The sequence below is a fragment of the Haliotis cracherodii genome, unplaced genomic scaffold (assembly GCF_022045235.1).
Source record: "Haliotis cracherodii isolate W230 unplaced genomic scaffold, xgHalCrac1.p SCAF_16, whole genome shotgun sequence".
Taxonomy (NCBI): Eukaryota; Metazoa; Mollusca; class Gastropoda; order Lepetellida; family Haliotidae; genus Haliotis; species Haliotis cracherodii.
Window position 1 is genome coordinate 23,334,764 of NW_027266271.1, and position 25,680 is coordinate 23,360,443.

Consider the following 25,680-nt stretch of genomic DNA (forward strand, 5'->3'; position numbering starts at 1 on the left):
ATTCAAGGCCTCAGTAAAGCTTGCAAAAAGTGTTATGGAAGACATGTGAAGGATATTTCCAAACTTGACGCATCAGTGACAAAATTATGTCCGATGCAATTACCTATTTTCACTTGTACCATATGTTCCTGTGTTTTTTTCAGGTGAACACTTGACTTGTATTTGCAGTGTTTTGGTGACCTTTGGTGCAGGATACGCTCACCTTTCGCGAACACCCGGTGTCATCACAATTTGATAGTGATTCATAAACAGATTATCATGATATAGTCGGAATCGTACAATCGACTGTGCTTTTTATCAGAGATTTCTATTGAATATGGAAAGGGTTTTCATTAATACAGATAGGTTTGTTATATAAGTACTTTGTAGTACAGATAGTTTGTAATGCCAGTCGTAATACAGGGTATGTATAGCACATGTCCATAACCATAAGCAATCTCTCCTGAAAAAGCAATACAGCGTTAAAATGTATGTGAATGGATCAATGAAAATCAGAATGACATTTAATTAGACACAATACTTTACTCAACGTCATCATTATCACATTGTACATTAATGCAAACACGTGTATTGGAAAGGAACACAGAACATAAGGTTAAAGATATTCCAGATATGCATTTCATAGCCAGAAGCAATATCTTAACGCGGAACCCAATTAAGAAATGACGTTAAGGCGACATAGTCTCTGGCCTACCCCGTGACCTTGACGAAGCATTTACCCTATGCTCAGTAGCCCGATGGTACTTCTTACATTAACAAATAAATGTCACCACAGGGTGCAAATATTACGAGTCTTTTTCGCTTTTTATGTTTTATTAAGGCAATTTGAGAATTTTAACAAGTCATCCTTGTTTGATAGGGTTTAGCATGTTTCGACGAATTGGTCCATAAACGTAAAACGTTCAAATGCCGCATATTTTTATATCTTTATTCTCATAAAAATGAAAACATCAGGCATTTTGGTATTTTATCAAAAGCGCAACATCTACGACTATATACCACATAATACATAATTATTTCTATTTTATGTGTTCTTGATACTATTAGAGATGGGGACATTTACATTATTTTATATACACGAAAAATGGATGACCGAGTATAGTTTTACTATATGGCACTAATATGGAGGTAACACAAGAATAGGGGGCACGGGTGGCCCAGTCGTCTAAGGCGCCGCGATTCGCTGTGCAGAGTTGCGTCACTTGGACACGCCAGAAACCTATGATTGTGGGTTCGAATCGCCCCGATTATGTTTCTAGGTTTGTCAGCACCATACCCGTGCTCGTGGGTTTCACCGAAGTGGTAAACGTCTGAGACCTGCATCACTTCGGGCTTTCCTCCCACATTAAGCTGACACGCCACGATATAACTGGAATACTGTTAAAAGCGGCGTTAAACCCAACTCACTCACTCACTCACTCACTAACACAAGAATACATTGTTCTCACGTGGGTAATCGAACCCGGGCCTTCGGCATGACCAACTAATGTTTTAACCAAGAAGTTACCCCACCGCCCACAGACATGGAATAAGGTTATACAATTGTGACGGAGCGAATAACGATGGTTTTAATGCGCTTTCATACATTCTGTAATGTAATGCGCTGAACATTTCCCAAACATTATCCAATGTATTATATCTTTACCCTATTATAATGATAGCTTTAGCCAGCTTCTAATTGCATGCCGCTACAAATCCCATGCACGAGCAAGATAAATTCTGTACTTAGTTGATGATACGAGAGATTGAAATTGTGACGTTACTTCCGATACGAAGCTTTGGTTGCGACTGGTGATATACCCTGGATAGTCGAGGATGTGTTTATACCTTTATGTTGAGATATGTTTACAGTCATATTCTTTCTTCCAACTTCATGAAGTGTACAATGTTTAATTGCATATATTTCAATCAGTGGTAAAAGATTGGGGGCACGGGTGACCCAGTCGTCTTAAGGCGCCGCGATTCGCTGTGCAGAGTTGCGTCCCTTGGGCACGTCAAAAATCTATGATTGTGGGTTCGAATCCCGGTTCGCCCCGAGTATGTTTCTAGGTTTATCAGTACCATACCCGTGCTCGTGGGTTTCACCGAAGTGGTAAACGTCTGAGACCTGCATCACTTCGGGCTTTGCTCCCACATTAAGCTGACACGCCGAGATATAACTGGAATACTGTTAAAAGCGGCGTTAAACCAAACTCAAGAAGAAGAAGAAGAAGGTAAAAGATTATTATTGTGAACTTCAAAATGAATTTTGAACTTGTGTTAACAAGTACACGGAGTTTGTAAGTGCCAGGCTCAACTTTCCGTTACGTTGGTTAAACCAATTTGAGTGTCCTGTTAAGGTCTTTCACACACCAATAGACACCTGTGGAGTCGCCTATAACAACCCTTCTTTGTATTGTGCTAGACATCACACCCTCTTTGGTCTTCCTTAAGCCCGGTTTAGGTTTCAATTATAATAAATAACTTACCAGTTATAAAATGTCATCTGAGAAGAGAATTTCTCAGGGCTACCTATAACTATTAATTGGGATTACTTCTGAGGTAAACGAGAGACAAAGTCAGAAATGGGAGTATTTCATGCTCTGTTGTTCACAAGGGCCCCTAGGGGAATACATCCTGTTTGGAGTGAAAAGGAGGTTAACGGGTTATTCTGGTGGGTTTATTCGACCAATAGCAGCAAGGACATCGTTAAGAAAGATATAGAATTTAAGGATTTCTTTTACTTATTTGGATGAAGGAAACTGTAAGCTCTTACAAGCATGGATGACGGTCAGATGTGCCATGAAAACTCACATGATTATACTTGACTCGCTGAATATGTACAGTTATTATCTGTCTCATGACACTCTGATCTCATTTGAGCTCAAGTTAGCACGTCCCTCCTTTATACACGGTAATGAATCATTTACTGATGAGAAACAGATCGTGAAATTGAAGGACACTGCTGGTCTAGGAGCGTTCCAGTTAACATAAGTCTCAATGTAGAAGACTTACCAGCATATATGTGAATAGTATGACGTGTATGACTACAAGTAGTCCTTGATTTGTGTCTACCCGTATAGATCGGAACACCAAGGGCCAGATCACATACTTTATTGCGGAGGAGGGTAACATTCGGGGTTGCACAACTCTGTATGTATTTGCCAACAATGTCAGTGTCTTAACGGGTGAGGGGTTGGGAAAAGGAGGTGGATTTCAATGTACACCAATTTTCCTAATATATATATGAGCCAGTGTGCGCGCAGTTGCATCTTTTTTTAAACTGGATAATGTGTTTGGGTCTGCAAGGGAATATTATTCTAAGAGCTTTTGACAATTAATTGAGCTGAACGTGGTATTCAGGAGAAAGGTAAATCGGTTAGCCGTGACCTACTTGAATATTTCGTCATGGTCTTTACTTGTATTTTTCCATTAACGTCAAGTTGATGTCATGGGGTCAGATACTTCAGTGACGGAAGATACTGTGCACATGATTTATTGAAGCATACCCCCCCCCTTTGCTATGCGGGCTACACGGATCTTCTTTTGTAAAAAACCCGGACCTGAGTTTTGACAGCCAAGCAGGAGCCTTTAAGATGATAACAATAAAAGAGTAATAGAAAATAAGTATGGGCGTAGTCGCAGAGCGACAGAATAAGGATAGCTTTGTTCGGAAAGGATGGTTGTGTCAGAATGGTTGTGGTTGTGTTGTTACTGTACACGGCATCCAAAGAATCACATAATATCACAGTGTAAATGACTTCCACAAATTAAAATGTAAAAGGGATGATCTATTCTTTGAATGCATCAGAAAGTAAGTAATCTATTCTACTTATCAGTCACAGTGTGCGACCAGTGACACCATTTTGAGAAATTTAACGAATCTTTAACGGAGCGAAAATGTTAACAGCATGGTGTCACCTTATTTTTTTATTAATGTATTTGAAAGAAGTGATATTGTGAAAGATACAATGTGCACAGTGTTTATCGTATACGGTGACAATAATAAAACAAATCGAAACAATCCATGTGACACTATTCCTTGTAAACTAATGGTTATCTTTTTTTACTTCATTAACGTTCAAGTCAGGAATTCGAAGGTCGGGCTGTTAAATGTATGTGAAAGGGCTAAGACGATTAGAAATCCAGGCGCTCTAAAATATGTCATCTATGGAAACATAAAACTTCAGCACCTGAAAAGTTCAAATGATAATGTTTTGATATTGGAACGTATAAAAGTATTGAACTCTTTGTACAACTCTGAAAACACAGTACATGTGAGTGGAACCACGTGGTACCCACGAGCACGGGTATGGTGCTGACAAACCTAGAAATATAATCAGTGCGAACCGGGATTCGAACCCACGATCATAGGTTTCTGGCGTGCCCAAGGGACGCAACTCCCCACAGCAAATTGCAGTGCCTCAGACATCTTCACGTTCGTTCGAATAACATAACTTATAATATTGAACAAATACAGATAATTCAGAAAGAGATCATTTGTACCCAATCATTTTCATGAGAATAAAGTATGTTTAAGCTTACGCATCAACTATTAGACATAATGTTAGATATATATGTATATATATATTCATTGTCCTCCATGTGTGGAAGACTACAGACTTAGTATGGGTCTTGAATTCCGCTGGAATCAAATTTCTCGATCATTATATAAAATGTAAGAAATAGGTTGTTGCCAAGATGTCCCCAAATGCTGAGCTAGATAAAACGTGGAAGAAGAGATAGATCCATGTTTTATTCATTCTTTTCATTTTCATTGGATATGCGATATGGCCTGTTTCTTGTGACAATCTGATCTCAAACGTTTAGGTCTCGATTGGTCGAAAAACAATATTGTTGCTTCAAGTATGTATGTAAAGTATCACCACACCTGGAACAACGATGCCGCAGATGTAAGCTATTTCAACTTTCATTTAAAAAACGCCATAAAATATATTAAGTGTTTAACATACTTCTGAAATATAAGCCTGTTTGTTTCTGAGAATATGGCATTATCCCCTATTTGAAGAACTATTAATTAAACAAAAGAATTAATCACATGATAAAGTCAAGGATACATCTAATTGTGTATATTCCGCTTTATAGGCCTTGTGGTTTCAGATAGGAGTGGATGAGTGAGTTGGGTTTAACGTCGCTTTGAACCGTATTCCAGTCTTATCATGGCGTGTCAGTTTAATGTGGGAGGAAAGCCCAAGTGACGTAGGTCTCAGACATTTACCACTTCGGTGAAACCCACGAGCACGGACAAACCATGAACAAAGATCAGGGCAAATATGGCATTAAAACACGTGATCATACTATTTTTGCACGTCGAAGGGAGCAACTCCAAAGAATAAGCCACCCATGCTCCAATCAGGTAATATTATTACATATTTACAAATATGCTACTTAATTATTTAATATGTCTGTTTGTTTTATGTCTGTAATAAATTTGTGTCTCAGTGTGTTGATACGTGCGACGGACAACTCACACCATAACCTCACTTGGACTTCAGGACTTGTTCAGTTACTGATAATTACTGCAGTTTGTTTTAAGAACGAGCTATTTTACAAACAGTTACATATATTCATTGATAGCTGCTTGCATTTAAAAATATATAACAAATTCGTAGAGCATTATTGTTTATTGTTTTTATGAAAACATACATGCATGTTACTGACTATCATAAAAGTAATAGGTTTTTAAAGATGAAAATCTGCATGAGAATTCCTACAAATATCATAAAAGAAATATGTATGGTATAATCTAAATATCTGACAATAAACACCAAACAATTACTAAAAAAATGCGGCAAGCACATTTTCATAATCATAAATATAAAACGTCAACGCAAGAGGATAATCAATCTCGATTATCCATCCAAACAGATTCAATTGCGTGTAAATGGTAAAATAGCGGTGAATTGTATGTATGGATCACTGAAAATCATTGAGGACAAATGTTTCTTTGTTGCCTGACGCTGTGCATCACTACTCCTGCAATGAGAAATCTCTGCTGAAAGCAAAGTTCCTTGTACGATTACGACCATATCATAAACAAGTGTTTATGACTAACTATCAAACAGCGATGTACATAAACTGCATAAACAGTCCATTGGCATCCGAGATAACAATAACCATTTTCTTATCTACCACAGTCATTGCTTTAATGGTATCAGATTGCTGTTACATTCTTTATGAATATCAGTTCCAAATCAATACATATTATAAGTACAGGTGTGAACTGTGAACGCAACATGCTAGTACAAAGAGTATCATAATATACATAGAATATACATGATCTTGCAAAAATAGAACGGAGAAATTACCATGAGTCTCAATGCGTGGCTACAGTTCCATTCAATATTAAGGTTTAAATTAATTCGTTTTATGGATAACAATATTCCTTATTGTTTCAGCGGTTTCAAGGCTTTACCAACCGATGAAAGGATCCATGAAATGGCGTTAGAAAAAGATGAGGAAGTTATTACTAAACGAAATAATTCCTTCATGTTTCATAAACTTCTAAATTATAAGAGTTCATGTTCTGTACAGTATATCCAAGTGCCTAAAATCAAATAAATACGTTGCACATGTTTTATCGAAATCGTTATTAATCGTGGACTAGGTTGATCGATTTATTTATAGGGAAAACATGGAAATATAAAATTTATCACAGCTTGCTTATTTAAAACTTAGGGGATACATATCTATGACAGTCGAGCCTATTCATTTAAAACTATTGAAATTAGTAAAAGAATGTAAAATAAATCAGCGGAGTGAGTGGTGTTTCCATATTTCTTGTCAAGTGTGAGTATTGTTTATTGTATCACGAGGTATAAATAATTAGATTGCGACATCTTCGCCTGTTATGCACTGATGATTATTATGTACATTGCAAGGATTACACAGTTAAAGTTAATATGCTGAATTAGTTCAACTGTATGGTGTTCCTCTCCCTGTTCCTTTTCAAACATTGTGTTCTCTTGATGTTCGTTCTCAACTATTGTGTCTTCCTGGCTTCCATATTTTATGTTCGTCCTGTGTGCCTGTTCGGCTACCGTGCCCGGCTTGGTGTTCCTGCTCAACTATTGTGTTCCCTGCGTTGTGGAGGTATCTCTTGAAGTTGAATATTGCCTGAATCGACCACCAGCATATCAAAGTCATAATCCGGCACAGGCTCTGTGGGAGGCTTGCATCCTGGGCTGAAAGATACAATAGGCCTTGATAAGTATTGGCACACATCAGGCTATAAAGAAAATCGGGATTAGGCCTGGAAAGTTGACCCATATATATATATCGCACAGGTGATACTGATTTACATATATGTAAATATAAATTGTCGATAGAAGAGAATAACTAGCCTAGATTTTCTGCCGCAGCAGACTCAATTTGGCGCAAGGGGCTGTGGAAAATAGATGTGGACATTTTACGAATGGAAAACTGAAAATAAGTGATGACACCAGGTGTTCGCGAAAAGGATAAGCATGTTCTGCCCTACAGGTAACACCAGCCATTCATACAATTTGCATAAAAAAGTAAGTATTTATTTCGTACTCCTGCCATGCGACGTCAGTCTGTAAACAAGACAATCAATTGATCGATGAACCAGAAACCCATTGACACGATAGCACCAGTACTGATTTTGTTGAAACTAATAAAAACGATATGTTAATTTTGAATTAAGACATTAGCACATAAACGATTTGTGTATCATGAATATTATATCATATATATGGAACGACACTAAATATGTCATTGTTTGGAATTTGAATCGCATCAACCACAACGTACCTAACAAATATTTAACAATACAGGAAAGTTACATTGGAACATGTAATTGATGTACATGCATGTTGTGCATATGAAATATGAATATGGCAATGAAAGTGAGAACGTTTTGTTTGTTAAAACGTTGTCTGTTAGCATCCGCTGAGCTGCCACGACTGACTGAAGCACAACGGAACTACGTCGTCGGAAGCAGGGCGGTCAGGGCATTCAATTATGTCCAAGAACAGCATCACTAGGCGTCATGCGTCGCACAGCTCCGACAGAACCCGTAGTGCAACCAGTGCCAAGGACAACAGCATCATCTACAACTGCAACAGTTCCCGGATTGTGACAGATATATGACCGCCATCTTGAGTCTGCCCTCAGAGCTATGCGACCTTCAAGAGACGTAGCCTTGATGCAACAACACCTTCAATTGCCAGTTCATCCACGATGCAATATCGAGTTTATTTAACCGTGTACTGACGTCGGCAGGAACTTTTCGCAGCCATCTGCTGACAAGAGGTCGACAGATTTGGCGGTGTCAAATGATGTAGGCGGAAATTTCTGGTAGAACAAACCTTGTGCAAGTGCAAGGCAACTAAATGTTCCAACGCTAACTGCGAGGTTCTGCAGTTGCACGTTGAGAACCATTCTTACATCATGTTTCGAACATGCTAGACAGCATGCATCAAATGTAAAGGCAGCATTCCTATGTACAGGTTCACGTGTCCAAATCGTCACATTTGAACCGGATAGAACACGAGCGCGATTACTTGGAGCGCCGTCTACGACAGCTGTCACATCTTGCACAGGAGGCACTCCTCATGGTGTCATCCGTACACTCCTATCGTCCATGGGAAAGAGGTGCCAGGCAGTACGTTGCGCCAATGGTGGACACGGGAAACATTGAGTTCTCCTTTGTTATTTTCTATGTAATGTATTCCTATTGGACACGTTTAGCCATGTCACGTAATCACTGATCCTCATCAGTGTTCAGATGTGCAGTGAAAGCGATATGTTGCATATCAAACATTAAGGTGATATTGTTTTCAAATTAGAGTGTTATTTCAAGACAGACTAATACGCACAATAAGACTGAATAAAGGGCTTCATTTTGTAACGCCAACATGTTTGTCAGTACCAGTTTGTAAACCAAATGATGTGGAGGTTTTCATGGTGATCTACAACGACGCCCTAGCCGTGTTTGGATACGCTGATTGCGGACTCGAATCACAGATTCGCCCGGATTTTGACATTTATAAGTAGCTGGGACCATATCGTGCTCGTGGGTTTCACCAAAATATTAAACGTCATACGTCACAATGACCATCACTCCTACGTTAATCAGACACCCAGTGGTATACGTGAAATACTTGGCGTGAAACCCGTCACTCACATAAAGGTGTTCGATACCAGCTGGGATACCTGACGTATTGTCGCTCTTCTCACGATGGCGACAAACATGACTGCCTCCGTCACTACAAGTGTTGGGTATTGGGAATAAGCCACAACTCATCGCAAACTAAATTACCAAAACATACCGTTCGCGTAAGTTCCTTCCAGTTGGAGCTCGGGCGTATGCAGGATTTACCACGCCATCTGGCGAAGACTGAAACAACACGGTTATCATATAAGATGTAGAATACTGAAACAACAACAAGGTTACAATATAGAAAGTAGAATACTGAAACAGCAATACGGGTATCATATAAGATGTAGAATACTGAAACAACAACATGCTTATATAAGATGTAGAATACTGAAACAACATCACGGTTATCATATAAGATATAGCATACTGAAACAACATCACGGTTATCATATAAGATATAGCATACTGAAACAACATCACGGTTATCATATAAAATGTAGCAAAATGAAACAACATGGTTATATAAGATGAAGAATACTGAAACAACAACATGGTTATATAAGATGTAGAATACTGAAACAACAACATGGTTATATAAGATGTAGAATACTGAAACAACTATACTATTATCATATAATATGTAGAATACTGAAACAATAATACGGTTATTATTATATTGTTGAAAACTGAAGCAACAATATGGTCATCATGTAAGGTATAGAATACTGAAATAACAATGTGGCCATCATACTATGTTGTAGTAGACTGGTACAACAATAGCTTGTGTAATACATTCATGAGACTAGTACAATATAATGTACAGTGTATTAGAAATACAGAGTTCATATGCCATACTTGGATGAAACGATAACAGAGTCTATATGAAACTGAACAACGATTAAGCTTTCGAATTTTATGCTATTTGATACTCAAAAAACGGTTGAGTTGTAGTAATATTATATACAGTCGAACCTCGTTGCGTCGGGGACCTGGAAACATGTTCGAGTTGTATTATCCGCCGCGAAGACAACTACTACGTGAATTTCCGAAAACCCAACGTTATGAGATATTAGTAATGTAATGTAGTCACCTATTCTTTCATACTACGTTTCAAAGACGATATCCATATTGTTACAATTGTAGTGTAGGTTACGTTAGTAATGATAAAGTAGTGTTACTGTTCGATATGAGACTGGACAACGATTTACTCGATGTAATATGCTACATGAGACTGACAAAAACTAATCGCCGACATATGGAAGCTGACATATATTCCCGGCTTACTTAATGACACGTGAAGCTGAACTCCGTGTTGCCTCGCACAATAGTCGCGCCAACGATCTATGTCATTGAATAAATTTGGTCTCAGTAAGTAAGTAGGTGGATGTGAGTGTGTGGTTGTGTGTGTGTGTTAAGGATATTTATTTACAGTGGATTCACAAGTCAAGTGATTGTAGACACTCCAAACACGCTGGTGTCAATGGTTTTTTTAGTGCGAGGTTTTATTATATGTTTATTAAAAGCAGGGTGTGAAATAGTCTCAATATATTCCTGCCCATGCGGGCAAGCTAGCCTTCAAGTAACTAGCGAGTATCAAGTTTCACAAGCTTAATTATGCGACAATATATTTTTCCAGAAATTTGAATCTGCAAAGGTATCAACAAAGTAAACCAAAGTTGCAATTCATGAGTCAAATCACTTCTTTGATAGCCATTTAGAAGTTGGAGTACTAAGTAAGGATAAGAATTTATGGATGAACAACTTCTTTATTACAATTCAGAGCGTCGTTGCAGTTTAGGTTCTAACACCGTTAACAAGCAAGTTATTTACAGAGTCTGACTGACTGACTGATATAGAAGATTTAACGTGCGCTTTCCGACTACAGCGTATTTCGCACACGGGCCTGGCCGGACCATTTAGTGTATTCCGAGAAGGGTGAAAGTGGTGTGGGCAACCAAAGAGGGGGCTTTTAGGGGTTGCTTATATTGATTTTTTGAAATTTTGAAATTTTGAATAAATGCCGAGGTGGGTGTAGGAGGGAACTAAGGGAGCCGGGTGAGGTGGGTGTTTGTATGTTTATTGGATTTTGGATTGGTAGATTAATTAATTTTTAGATGCGCTTAATTAGGTCTGTTTTGATTAGGAATACGCCTAGGGCCTTGAAGTTTTCTAGTTTATTTTGAGGGTTTAGTATTTCATCTAGAGTAGGAACCTTATTTAGATTGAGGGTGGTTTGTAGTGTGGTTCTGTGTGTTTGATAGTGGGAGCAGTGAATGAGTGCGTGTTCTGTGGTTTCGGGTTGTTTGCAGTGGGGGCAGTTGCCTGTGGTGTGTCTTTTAAGTTGTTTTAGGTGGTTATTTAGGTTAGTGTGTCCTGTTTGGAGTTTTGTAATTAATCTGTCAATTTTTTTAGAGGGGTGTAGGATTTTAGGTTTGGCTAGTGGTTTTCTGAGCACTTTTTTGATTTGGCTATTTGAGTTTTGATATTGATTATGCCATTTTTTGGTTATTTTTTGTTTGTTTACACTTTTAATTTCTGATTTTGAGATGGGTAGGTTTAGGCTTATTTCTGGTATTTTGAGAGATAATTTAGCTGCTTTATCGGCGCTTTCGTTGCCGTAAATTCCTACGTGGGCGGGGATCCACAAGAAGGTTATTTGTTTGCCTGCTTTTGTTAGGTCGTTGGAGCATTTAAGTATTTGGTTTATTAATTTAGGTCGTTTTTTGGTATTTTTGTTTTGGAGGGCTTGTAGTCCACTAAGGGAGTCAGTGAGAATTAGGATTTTTTTGTTGTTTTTAGATTGTTGGTTATGCAGGGCTGAGGCCATGCCCATAAGTTCGGCCGTGAATATAGATTGGTTGTTAGGGAGTCGGTAAGATTGTGTGGATATAACTGGTTGTGTGGTATGGGCACCACGGGCTAATACAAAAACTAAAAAAAATAGGACTAAAAGGTCAAATAATAAACTTCATCCAAGATTTCCTAAACAATCGCAAAATTACCGTGGGTATAGACCATACACTATCGGACCAGTGTCCCCTAGAAAATGGCACTCCCCAGGGCAGCATCCTCAGCCCAACCCTCTTCAATATAATGATAAATGATCTATTCGAGGGATTATCCCCTAAACTAAACACTTCAAAATTCGCGGATGACGGAGCCCTATGGATCCGCACTAAAAGCATTAAAATGGCAGAAAACTTAATCCAAAAATCTCTAAATAAAATACAACAATGGGCAGACAAATGGGGCTTCTCCCTTAACTCAGATAAAACAACAGGAGTAGTATTCAAACATAAAAACATGAAACCTGCCTTCCCAATCCTCCAGCTAAACAACCAAACAATCAAATTCCAAAAACAAACAAAATTCTTAGGACTTATTTTCGATCAACACCTCACCTGGGAGCCTCACGTCCAAAACCTAATAACTAGATGCAGCAAAGACCTTAACACATTAAGATGTCTCACCGGCTCTAACTGGGGAGCCTCCAAAGATACCCTCCTCTCACTATATACAACACTAATTAGATCAAAACTAGACTACGGCTGTGCCATATACAATACCCTAAACAACTCTCTTTCTAAAAAACTTGACTCAATACAATATCAGGCTCTCAAACTAATTACACGCACTCAACATGGCACCTCCTACACCTCACTTCAGGCCCTTACAGGAGAAATGCCACTAAATCTACGCAGGGAACATCTAAGCCTTAACTTCTGGGCCGCGTCCCAAACAAACCCTCTCATCCAAAACCTAATTAACCAAAACATTAGCCCAAGAAACCAAGCTCTAGCTCGCAAACACCCCTTACTCACCCCAATATCCCAAAGAATAACTAACTACCTCAATGAACACCAAACTCAAAATCTTAAACAAAACTGCAAAAAATCAAATATCTTCACCCCTCAACTCAAAATACCCCAAATAGACACAACGCTAGCTAACCAAATAAATAAACAAACCGACCCAAACATAGCTAAAACCACCACACTTGCATACATACACGAAAATTGGCCAAATTGGTGTCACATATACACTGACGGATCTTCAGACCCGATCTCCAACCACACAGGCTTCGGAGTCCATACCACACAACCAGTTATATCCACACAATCTTACCGACTCCCTAACAACCAATCTATATTCACGGCCGAACTTATGGGCATGGCCTCAGCCCTGCATAACCAACAATCTAAAAACAACAAAAAAATCCTAATTCTCACTGACTCCCTTAGTGGACTACAAGCCCTCCAAAACAAAAATACCAAAAAACGACCTAAATTAATAAACCAAATACTTAAATGCTCCAACGACCTAACAAAAGCAGGCAAACAAATAACCTTCTTGTGGATCCCCGCCCACGTAGGAATTTACGGCAATGAAAGCGCCGATAAAGCAGCTAAATTATCTCTCAAAATACCAGAAATAAGCCTAAACCTACCCATCTCAAAATCAGAAATTAAAAGTGTAAACAAACAAAAAATAACCAAAAAATGGCATAATCAATATCAAAACTCAAATAGCCAAATCAAAAAAGTGCTCAGAAAACCACTAGCCAAACCTAAAATCCTACACCCCTCTAAAAAAATTGACAGATTAATTACAAAACTCCAAACAGGACACACCAACCTAAATAACCACCTAAAACAACTTAAAAGACACACCACAGGCAACTGCCCACACTGCAAACAGCCCGAAACCACAGAACACGCACTCATTCACTGCACCCACTATCAAACACACAGAACCACACTACAAACCGCCCTCAATCTAAATAAAGTTCCTACTCTAGATGAAATACTAAACCCTCAAAATAAACTAGAAAATTTCAAGGCCCTAGGCGTATTCCTAATCAAAACAGACCTAATTAAGCGCATCTAAAAATTAATTAATCTACCAATTCAAAATCCAATAAACATACAAACACCCACCTCACCCGGCTCCCTTAGTTCCCTCCTCCACCCACCTCGGCATTTATTCCAAATTTAAAAATTTCAAAAAATCAATATAAGCAACCCCTAAAAGCCCCCTCTTGGGTTGCCCACACCACTTTCACCCTTCTCGGAATACACTAAATGGTCCGACCAGGCCCGTGTGCGAAATACGCTGTAGTCGGAAAGCGCACGTTAAATCTTTTATATCAGTCAGTCAGACTCCGAAGCCTGTGTGGTTGGAGATCGGGTCTGAAGATCCGTCAGTGTATATGTGACACCAATTTGGCCAATTTTCGTGTATGTATGCAAGTGTGGTGGTTTTAGCTATGTTTGGGTCGGTTTGTTTATTTATTTGGTTAGCTAGCGTTGTGTCTATTTGGGGTATTTTGAGTTTAGGGGTGAAGATATTTGATTTTTTGCAGTTTTGTTTAAGATTTTGAGTTTGGTGTTCATTGAGGTAGTTAGTTATTCTTTGGGATATTGGGGTGATTTACAGAGTGTAGTTGGCAAGTATATATACAAGTAGTAGGAGGCAATGTTTATACAGTAGAGTAGAATTGTTATACTGGAGTAGAGAAGCCTGTTATGTACACACAAGGGTTGTGATGACAATCATCGGTGAAGTCAGTGACATAAACAAAGGATGAATCCAGTAATATAAACAACGGGATTATGGTTGATTGGGGTCTTTGATGAGTTGATGGTACGCCGGGGGTATGTAATAGCCTTGGTCACGGTTGATTGACGACTGGAGTCTTTTGATGTTAATGGCTTCTTGTAGTTTCCTGATCTTGAAGTCTTTGAGGTTGGTGGCGAGGGTTGTGACTCTCTCCCACTGAATGCTGTGGCTAGGGTTGTCACGGATGTGGTCTGATAGAGCTGATTTAGAGTCATCTTTGGAGACAGAGCTTTGATGTTCTTTTATGCGGGTTTGAGGGACCTAGGAGTCTCTGGATTTTGTGGCTAACTGTTCAAGAAAGGAATTGTCTCAACCCTAGCAAGACGAGCTCACAACATCTGTTCCACGAAGCAACATTTAACTACTGAACTAAGCCACCACAAACAAGTATTTACACAGTATAACCTCTATCCTGAGCAACTAGTACAACAGACGATAAAGAACATCACCAAGAAATCTCAGAAATCCTCACGTCAACAGTCTGCACCTTTTGTGATCAGCCTCCCCTACTTTGGAACAGTTATCCACAAAATCCAGAGATTCTTAAAGAAACAGGCTTCTCTACTCCAGTATAACAATTCTACTCTACTGTATAAACATTGCCTCCTACGTGTGTATATACTTGCCAACCACACTCTGTAAATCAATAAACAACCAACTAGATACGACAAAATCCACCACACCATGTCGGCTATCGACTTAACAATATGTACGCCAGACTTAGCACAAAGTCTGATGTGGGACGTCCACCCAGTACCTCTAGGCAGCGACCACTTTCCCATAAATATAACCCTAAGAAATCCTAAACAGGAACCCAAATTTCAGTACAAAAACGCCAACTTGGACAAATTCCAAGAATTATGCAACCAAGCTAATCTAAACGATTTAGAAACAAAAGACCCCGAAATATTCTGTTAAAACCTAACTAACTTCATAATCAACGCAGTCAAATCCGCAATCCCCTTCAAATCATCCAACCCAGGAAAACCCACTGTCCCTTGGTGGAATGAGGAAATAGAGCTAACTAGACTAAAACGCAAATCGGCCTTCAACAGAGCTAAACGAGACACCGCTCATCTCAAAACAGCCCATGAACTTAACCACCAAGTCAAAAACCTAGTTAAAACTGCTAAAACCAAAAACTGGAAAAACTTCTGTGAGGAGCTAAACCACCACACTGACGCTAGGAAGGTGTGGCGCAAAATTCACGCCATCAGAGGCATCAAACGGCACAAAAAAGCCCCAATATAAACAATTCAACTAACCCCACCCAAAAGGCCAACAACCTAGCCAAACACTTCTCTAAAGTTAGTAGCAACAGTAACTTCAGCAAGAAATTCCAAGATAAACTAAAAAAAGAAACCAAATTCTCCAAAGAAAACAGACAAGACAACCTAGAAATAAACCAGCCTTACACCCTAGAAGAACTAAATCACGTACTAAACAATAGAAAAAAGGAACAGCCCCTGGCCTAAACCTCACCTCTTACCAAATAATCAAACACTTACCTACCAAACTACTCCAAACTTTACTTAAACTATACAACCTAGTCTACCTAAACGGACAGGTCCCATCCTCATGGAAGGAAGCTCTAGTAATCCCAATACCTAAACCAAATAAACCAGCAGATCAGGCTAACTCCTATAGGCCCATCTCTCTAACCTCAAATCTCTGCAAAATAATGGAACTTATGATTAAAAATAAGCTACAGCACTACCTAGACCAAAACAACATCCTAAACCCCGACCAAAGCGGCTTCACTCCTGGCCGATCAACTCTCTATAACCTCGCCCGACTAGAACAGGATATAAAAACAGGACAGCTAAACAAGCAATACACCATAGGCATATTCCTCGACTTCTCTAAAGCTTTCGATATGGTATGGCACCACGGGCTAATACAAAAACTTAAAAAAATAGGACTAAAAGGCCAAATAATAAACTTCATCCAAGATTTCCTAAACAATCGCAAAATAACCGTGGGTATAGACCACACGCTATCGGACGAGTGTCCCCTAGAAAATGGCACTCCCCAGTGCAGCATCCTCAGCCCAACCCACTTCAATATAATGAGAAACGATCTATTCGAGGGATTATCCCCTAAACTAAACACTTCAAAATTCGCGGATGACGGAGCCCTATGGATCCGCACTAAAAGCATTAAAATGGCAGAAAACTTAATCCAAAAATCTCTAAATAAAATACAACAATGGGCAGACAAATGGGGCTTCTCCCTTAACTCAGATAAAACAACAGGAGTAGTATTCAAACATAAAAACATGAAACCTGCCTTCCCAATCCTTCAGCTAAACAACCAAACAATCAAATTCCAAAAACAAACCAAATTCTTAGGACTCATTTTCGATCAACACCTCACCTGGGAGGCTCATGTCCAAAACCTAAAAACTAAATGCAGCAAAGACCTTAACACACTAAGATGTCTCACCGGCTCTAACTGGGGAGCCTCCAAAGATACCCTCCTCTCACTCTATACCGCACTAATTAGATCAAAACTAGACTACGGCTGCGCCATATACAACACCCTAAACAACTCTCTATCTAAAAAACTTGACTCAATACAATACCAAGCCCTTAAACTAATTACAGGCACCCAACATGGCACCTCCTACACCTCACTTCAGGCACTTACAGGGGAAATGCCACTAAATCTACGCAGGGAACATCTAAGCCTTAATTTCTGGGCCGCGTCCCAAACAAACCCTCTCATCCAAAACTTAATTAACCAAAACATTAGCCCAAGAAACCAAGCTCTAGCTCGCAAACACCCCTTACTCACCCCAATATCCCAAAGAATAACTAACTACCTCAATGAACACCAAACTCAAAATCTTAAACAAAACTGCAAAAAATCAAATATCTTCACCCCTCAACTCAAAATACCCCAAATAGACACAACGCTAGCTAACCAAATAAATAAACAAACCGACCCAAACATAGCTAAAACCACCACACTTGCATACATACACGAAAATTGGCCAAATTGGTGTCACATATACACTGACGGATCTTCAGACCCGATCTCCAACCACACAGGCTTCGGAGTCCATACCACACAACCAGTTATATCCACACAATCTTACCGACTCCCTAACAACCAATCTATATTCACGGCCGAACTTATGGGCATGGCCTCAGCCCTGCATAACCAACAATCTAAAAACAACAAAAAAATCCTAATTCTCACTGACTCCCTTAGTGGACTACAAGCCCTCCAAAACAAAAATACCAAAAAACGACCTAAATTAATAAACCAAATACTTAAATGCTCCAACGACCTAACAAAAGCAGGCAAACAAATAACCTTCTTGTGGATCCCCGCCCACGTAGGAATTTACGGCAATGAAAGCGCCGATAAAGCAGCTAAATTATCTCTCAAAATACCAGAAATAAGCCTAAACCTACCCATCTCAAAATCAGAAATTAAAAGTGTAAACAAACAAAAAATAACCAAAAAATGGCATAATCAATATCAAAACTCAAATAGCCAAATCAAAAAAGTGCTCAGAAAACCACTAGCCAAACCTAAAATCCTACACCCCTCTAAAAAAATTGACAGATTAATTACAAAACTCCAAACAGGACACACCAACCTAAATAACCACCTAAAACAACTTAAAAGACACACCACAGGCAACTGCCCACACTGCAAACAGCCCGAAACCACAGAACACGCACTCATTCACTGCACCCACTATCAAACACACAGAACCACACTACAAACCGCCCTCAATCTAAATAAAGTTCCTACTCTAGATGAAATACTAAACCCTCAAAATAAACTAGAAAATTTCAAGGCCCTAGGCGTATTCCTAATCAAAACAGACCTAATTAAGCGCATCTAAAAATTAATTAATCTACCAATTCAAAATCCAATAAACATACAAACACCCACCTCACCCGGCTCCCTTAGTTCCCTCCTCCACCCACCTCGGCATTTATTCCAAATTTAAAAATTTCAAAAAATCAATATAAGCAACCCCTAAAAGCCCCCTCTTGGGTTGCCCACACCACTTTCACCCTTCTCGGAATACACTAAATGGTCCGACCAGGCCCGTGTGCGAAATACGCTGTAGTCGGAAAGCGCACGTTAAATCTTTTATATCAGTCAGTCAGACTCCGAAGCCTGTGTGGTTGGAGATCGGGTCTGAAGATCCGTCAGTGTATATGTGACACCAATTTGGCCAATTTTCGTGTATGTATGCAAGTGTGGTGGTTTTAGCTATGTTTGGGTCGGTTTGTTTATTTATTTGGTTAGCTAGCGTTGTGTCTATTTGGGGTATTTTGAGTTTAGGGGTGAAGATATTTGATTTTTTGCAGTTTTGTTTAAGATTTTGAGTTTGGTGTTCATTGAGGTAGTTAGTTATTCTTTGGGATATTGGGGTGATTTACAGAGTGTAGTTGGCAAGTATATATACAAGTAGTAGGAGGCAATGTTTATACAGTAGAGTAGAATTGTTATACTGGAGTAGAGAAGCCTGTTATGTACACACAAGGGTTGTGATGACAATCATCGGTGAAGTCAGTGACATAAACAAAGGATGAATCCAGTAATATAAACAACGGGATTATGGTTGATTGGGGTCTTTGATGAGTTGATGGTACGCCGGGGGTATGTAATAGCCTTGGTCACGGTTGATTGACGACTGGAGTCTTTTGATGTTAATGGCTTCTTGTAGTTTCCTGATCTTGAAGTCTTTGAGGTTGGTGGCGAGGGTTGTGACTCTCTCCCACTGAATGCTGTGGCTAGGGTTGTCACGGATGTGGTCTGATAGAGCTGATTTAGAGTCATCTTTGGAGACAGAGCTTTGATGTTCTTTTATGCGGGTTTGAGGGACCTAGGAGTCTCTGGATTTTGTGGCTAACTGTTCAAGAAAGGAATTGTCTCAACCCTAGCAAGACGAGCTCACAACATCTGTTCCACGAAGCAACATTTAACTACTGAACTAAGCCACCACAAACAAGTATTTACACAGTATAACCTCTATCCTGAGCAACTAGTACAACAGACGATAAAGAACATCACCAAGAAATCTCAGAAATCCTCACGTCAACAGTCTGCACCTTTTGTGATCAGCCTCCCCTACTTTGGAACAGTTATCCACAAAATCCAGAGATTCTTAAAGAAACAGGCTTCTCTACTCCAGTATAACAATTCTACTCTACTGTATAAACATTGCCTCCTACGTGTGTATATACTTGCCAACCACACTCTGTAAATCAATAAACAACCAACTAGATACGACAAAATCCACCACACCATGTCGGCTATCGACTTAACAATATGTACGCCAGACTTAGCACAAAGTCTGATGTGGGACGTCCACCCAGTACCTCTAGGCAGCGACCACTTTCCCATAAATATAACCCTAAGAAATCCTAAACAGGAACCCAAATTTCAGTACAAAAACGCCAACTTGGACAAATTCCAAGAATTATGCAACCAAGCTAATCTAAACGATTTAGAAACAAAAGACCCCGAAATATTCTGTTAAAACCTAACTAACTTCATAATCAACGCAGTCAAATCCGCAATCCCCTTCAAATCATCCAACCCAGGAAAACCCACTGTCCCTTGGTGGAATGAGGAAATAGAGCTAACTAGACTAAAACGCAAATCGGCCTTCAACAGAGCTAAACGAGACACCGCTCATCTCAAAACAGCCCATGAACTTAACCACCAAGTCAAAAACCTAGTTAAAACTGCTAAAACCAAAAACTGGAAAAACTTCTGTGAGGAGCTAAACCACCACACTGACGCTAGGAAGGTGTGGCGCAAAATTCACGCCATCAGAGGCATCAAACGGCACAAAAAAGCCCCAATATAAACAATTCAACTAACCCCACCCAAAAGGCCAACAACCTAGCCAAACACTTCTCTAAAGTTAGTAGCAACAGTAACTTCAGCAAGAAATTCCAAGATAAACTAAAAAAAGAAACCAAATTCTCCAAAGAAAACAGACAAGACAACCTAGAAATAAACCAGCCTTACACCCTAGAAGAACTAAATCACGTACTAAACAATAGAAAAAAGGAACAGCCCCTGGCCTAAACCTCACCTCTTACCAAATAATCAAACACTTACCTACCAAACTACTCCAAACTTTACTTAAACTATACAACCTAGTCTACCTAAACGGACAGGTCCCATCCTCATGGAAGGAAGCTCTAGTAATCCCAATACCTAAACCAAATAAACCAGCAGATCAGGCTAACTCCTATAGGCCCATCTCTCTAACCTCAAATCTCTGCAAAATAATGGAACTTATGATTAAAAATAAGCTACAGCACTACCTAGACCAAAACAACATCCTAAACCCCGACCAAAGCGGCTTCACTCCTGGCCGATCAACTCTCTATAACCTCGCCCGACTAGAACAGGATATAAAAACAGGACAGCTAAACAAGCAATACACCATAGGCATATTCCTCGACTTCTCTAAAGCTTTCGATATGGTATGGCACCACGGGCTAATACAAAAACTTAAAAAAATAGGACTAAAAGGCCAAATAATAAACTTCATCCAAGATTTCCTAAACAATCGCAAAATAACCGTGGGTATAGACCACACGCTATCGGACGAGTGTCCCCTAGAAAATGGCACTCCCCAGTGCAGCATCCTCAGCCCAACCCACTTCAATATAATGAGAAACGATCTATTCGAGGGATTATCCCCTAAACTAAACACTTCAAAATTCGCGGATGACGGAGCCCTATGGATCCGCACTAAAAGCATTAAAATGGCAGAAAACTTAATCCAAAAATCTCTAAATAAAATACAACAATGGGCAGACAAATGGGGCTTCTCCCTTAACTCAGATAAAACAACAGGAGTAGTATTCAAACATAAAAACATGAAACCTGCCTTCCCAATCCTTCAGCTAAACAACCAAACAATCAAATTCCAAAAACAAACCAAATTCTTAGGACTCATTTTCGATCAACACCTCACCTGGGAGGCTCATGTCCAAAACCTAAAAACTAAATGCAGCAAAGACCTTAACACACTAAGATGTCTCACCGGCTCTAACTGGGGAGCCTCCAAAGATACCCTCCTCTCACTCTATACCGCACTAATTAGATCAAAACTAGACTACGGCTGCGCCATATACAACACCCTAAACAACTCTCTATCTAAAAAACTTGACTCAATACAATACCAAGCCCTTAAACTAATTACAGGCACCCAACATGGCACCTCCTACACCTCACTTCAGGCACTTACAGGGGAAATGCCACTAAATCTACGCAGGGAACATCTAAGCCTTAATTTCTGGGCCGCGTCCCAAACAAACCCTCTCATCCAAAACTTAATTAACCAAAACATTAGCCCAAGAAACCAAGCTCTAGCTCGCAAACACCCCTTACTCACCCCAATATCCCAAAGAATAACTAACTACCTCAATGAACACCAAATTCAAAATCTTAAACAAAACTGCAAAAAATCAAATATCTTCACCCCTCAACTCAAAATACCCAAAATAGACACAACGCTAGCAAACCAAATAAATAAACAAAACGACCCAAACATAGCTAAAACCACCACACTCGCATACATACACGAAAATTGGCCAAATTGGTGTCACATATACACTGACGGATCTTCAGACCCGATCTCCAACCACACAGGCTTCGGAGTCCATACCACACAACCAGTTATATCCACACAATCTTACCGACTCCCTAACAACCAATCTATATTCACGGCCGAACGTATGGGCATGGCCTCAGCCCTGCATAACCAACAATCTAAAAACAACAATAAAATCCTAATTCTCACCGACTCCCTTACTGGACTACAAGCCCTCCAAAACAAAAACACCAAAAAACGACCTAAATTAATAAACCAAATACTTAAAAGCTCCAACGACCTAACAAAAGCAGGCAAACAAATAACCTTCTTGTGGATCCCCGCCCACGTAGGAATTTACGGCAACGAAAGCGCCGATAAAGCAGCTAAATTATCTCTCAAAATACCAGAAATAAGCCTAAACCTACCCATCTCAAAATCAGAAATTAAAAGTGTTAACAAACAAAAAATAACCCAAAAGTGGCATAATCAATATCAAAACACAAATAGCCAAATAAAAAAAGTGCTCAGAAAACCACCAGCCAAACCTAAAATCCTACACCCCTCAAAAAAAATTGACAGATCAATTACAAAACTCCAAACAGGACACACTAACCTAAATAACCACCTAAAAAAACTTAAAAGGCACACCACAGGCAACTGCCCCCACTGCAAACAACCCGAAACCACAGAACACGCACTCATCCACTGCACCCACTATCAAACACACAGAACCACACTACAAACCACCCTCAATCTAAATAAGGTTCCTACTCTAGATGAAATACTAAACCCTCAAAATAAACTAGAAAACTTCAAGGCCCTAGGCGTATTCCTAATCAAAACAGACCTAATTAAGCGCATCTAAAAACTAATTAATCTACCAATCCAAAACCCAATAAACATACAAACACCCACCTCACCCGGCTCCCTTAGTTCCCTCCTCCACCCACCTCGGCATTTATTCCAAATTTTAAATTCCAAAAATTCAATATAATTAAGCAACCCCTAAAAGCCCCCTCTTGGGTTGCACACACAACTTTCACCCTTTTCGGAATACACTAAATGGTCCGGCCAGGCCCGTGTGCGAAATACGCTGTAGTCGGAAAGCGCACGTTAAATCTTCTATATCAGTCACTCAGTCTGTAAATCACTTGCTTGATAACGGTGTTAGAACCTGCACTGAACGTCGCTCTCAATTGTAATAAAGAAGTTATTCATCCATAAATTCTTATCCTTACATGAGTCAAATGTTATGAAGGGGTAAGTCTGATCTAGCAACCTCGATTCGTTACGGGTATTAATTTGGTCTATGATGGTCGTATTGATTTTTTAGAAGCGAGAGGACCGTTTCGACTTTGATTCACAGTTTGATTTTCAGTAGTCGGTCGGCCTGGTGCATTTCATAATATTTAGCTCGACCGATATTTTGCCAGCCACGGGCTAGCGGGCAAGCGACTTTTTCGAACACTACTCAGAAGTGGTGATAAAACGAGTCATTCTGATTACCTAAACAGCCGTACAATAGAAAGTATATATCCATTTTTGATGGTGGCTGATATGAAATCGTTATTCGATAGTGATAAATTTTATACGAGTATCGTATTTGTGTTATTGCTGAAGTGTTTATTTTGATATCAATAACGATATTCTTACTTTTGAGTGGGGAGTTTGACATAACACCGTTTCTTACTAACAGTATTTCACGAACGGTCACGCTTGGAACAGTTTTGATTAAATGGTAAACATGTATCGTCGATCTCCTGTATCCATATCGTGTGTGTTACCACGAGCATAACATTTGCTAGAACATATTAGGTATACTGGTACGTACGTATTAGACAGAAAATAAGTCCGTTTTAAACAAATTGAACTGAATACCAAACAAACGATTGAAAATGCAAACGGGAAGGGTGAAATAAAGTGCTTGTGATACAGTTTCGAACTTACAAAGTCTCTCGTTTCATGGCGTTGGTAAGCGTGTTCTGGTTCTTGGACATATGCTCGCAATCCATCGTATTCTTCTCCACGTTTTGTTTGTCTATCTTTGTCGCCTAAACTGTAGTTCTTCCTGTGCAGTTCCACTTCCTTTCTTGAAACACGCCACCTAGTGAGGACGGATATTGTGCGTTAACACATTCCTGTGCATGTGTCCTAAAACGTTTTAATGCATGTAATTACACATGTATCAGAAGTAGAAGTCAGTGCGTAATGTTGGCACAGTAGTGCATGCAAGAACACGTCAATGCCTGTATCAAAACATAAGTACGTGTCACAAACCTGTTGTTCGCGTAATAAAACAGCAAAGCAAGTAACAACACAGCAGTGTGTGTAACAGAACAGCAGTGCGTACAACGAAAACTCGGGGTAATTGCTTTGCACCAAGTCAGCATGAAACGTCAGTGCGTGTAACAAAACAACGGCGTAATAAAACAACAGTGTATTAGCCTGCCTCACACTCAGACAAAATAAAATGAAAAACTGGAAACTAATCCCAACAGTGATATGACAATGATACCAGATGTTCCCGAAACGCTTGTGAGTGCCCTAAACATCTCTTGTACCTGTCGTGAATAACAATCAAGGTAACATACAGATCGCTGAAGAACGACGACATTCTCAAAGTGCTGGTGGACGCAAAGCACAAAGCACATCTCGATAAATTCTCTCAAAATGTGTTCGCAAAGAAGAAACTGATACTGATGACCTAGATTCAATCGATACCTTAGTGTGTAAGGATGGACCGTTCTGGACTTTTACATTTGTCGAAAAGAAATGTCTTCTGTAGAAATGGAGATGCTTGAAGAGGAATAGAATCAAGGGAAGAATGCCTTGCAGAAATAATGCGGATGCAACATTAAATATAATCTCATGTACTCATTCGCCACTAATAAGGGCTATAGGAAGATATACCGTCGTTGAATACACAGGATGACGTACTTGTAACAGCTGACCAGGACTGCAATTACAGCAAGGACCAGAAGTGCAGTGATGACGCCAAACAGAGTCATGAACGTTGCTTTCTGCTCACTGTCCTCCCCCAAACGACTGTATTCCCTCTGTGGGATACACTGTGTGTCTTCCATGTCTTTCAGTGTGATCAACACTTGACATGTACTGAAACAAACAGTTAATGCGTGAAATAGTTATTATAGCAATGGTAATAGTTCATGACACATTGGTCCGACTCCGTGGTATCGTGGTAGAGCGTCCCCCCGGAGAGCGAAAGGTCGGGGGTTCGATCCCCGGCCGCCTCATACCAAAATACGCGAAAAGATGGTACTTGCTGTTACCCTGTCTGGCACTTTGCATTAAGGGGATGAAACACTGATTTCAGTTACATATATCA

General features: G+C 39.6%; 1 protein-coding gene across 1 annotated transcript in view; it reads right to left on the reverse strand.

Annotated features, from left to right (window-relative positions):
- Positions 1-5,855: 5,855 nt before the first annotated feature.
- LOC139463630 (cadherin-23-like) overlaps positions 5,856-25,680 on the reverse strand; it is a 43,045-nt gene continuing 23,220 nt past the window's right edge. The window contains exons 20-23 of the mRNA XM_071244902.1: positions 25,272-25,448; positions 24,282-24,438; positions 9,294-9,361; positions 5,856-7,184 (exon numbers count right to left, since the gene is read on the reverse strand). Coding sequence (XP_071101003.1) covers positions 7,064-7,184; positions 9,294-9,361; positions 24,282-24,438; positions 25,272-25,448 — 523 coding nt within the window. The 3' untranslated portion in view covers positions 5,856-7,063. The remainder of the gene's footprint in view (positions 7,185-9,293; positions 9,362-24,281; positions 24,439-25,271; positions 25,449-25,680) is intronic.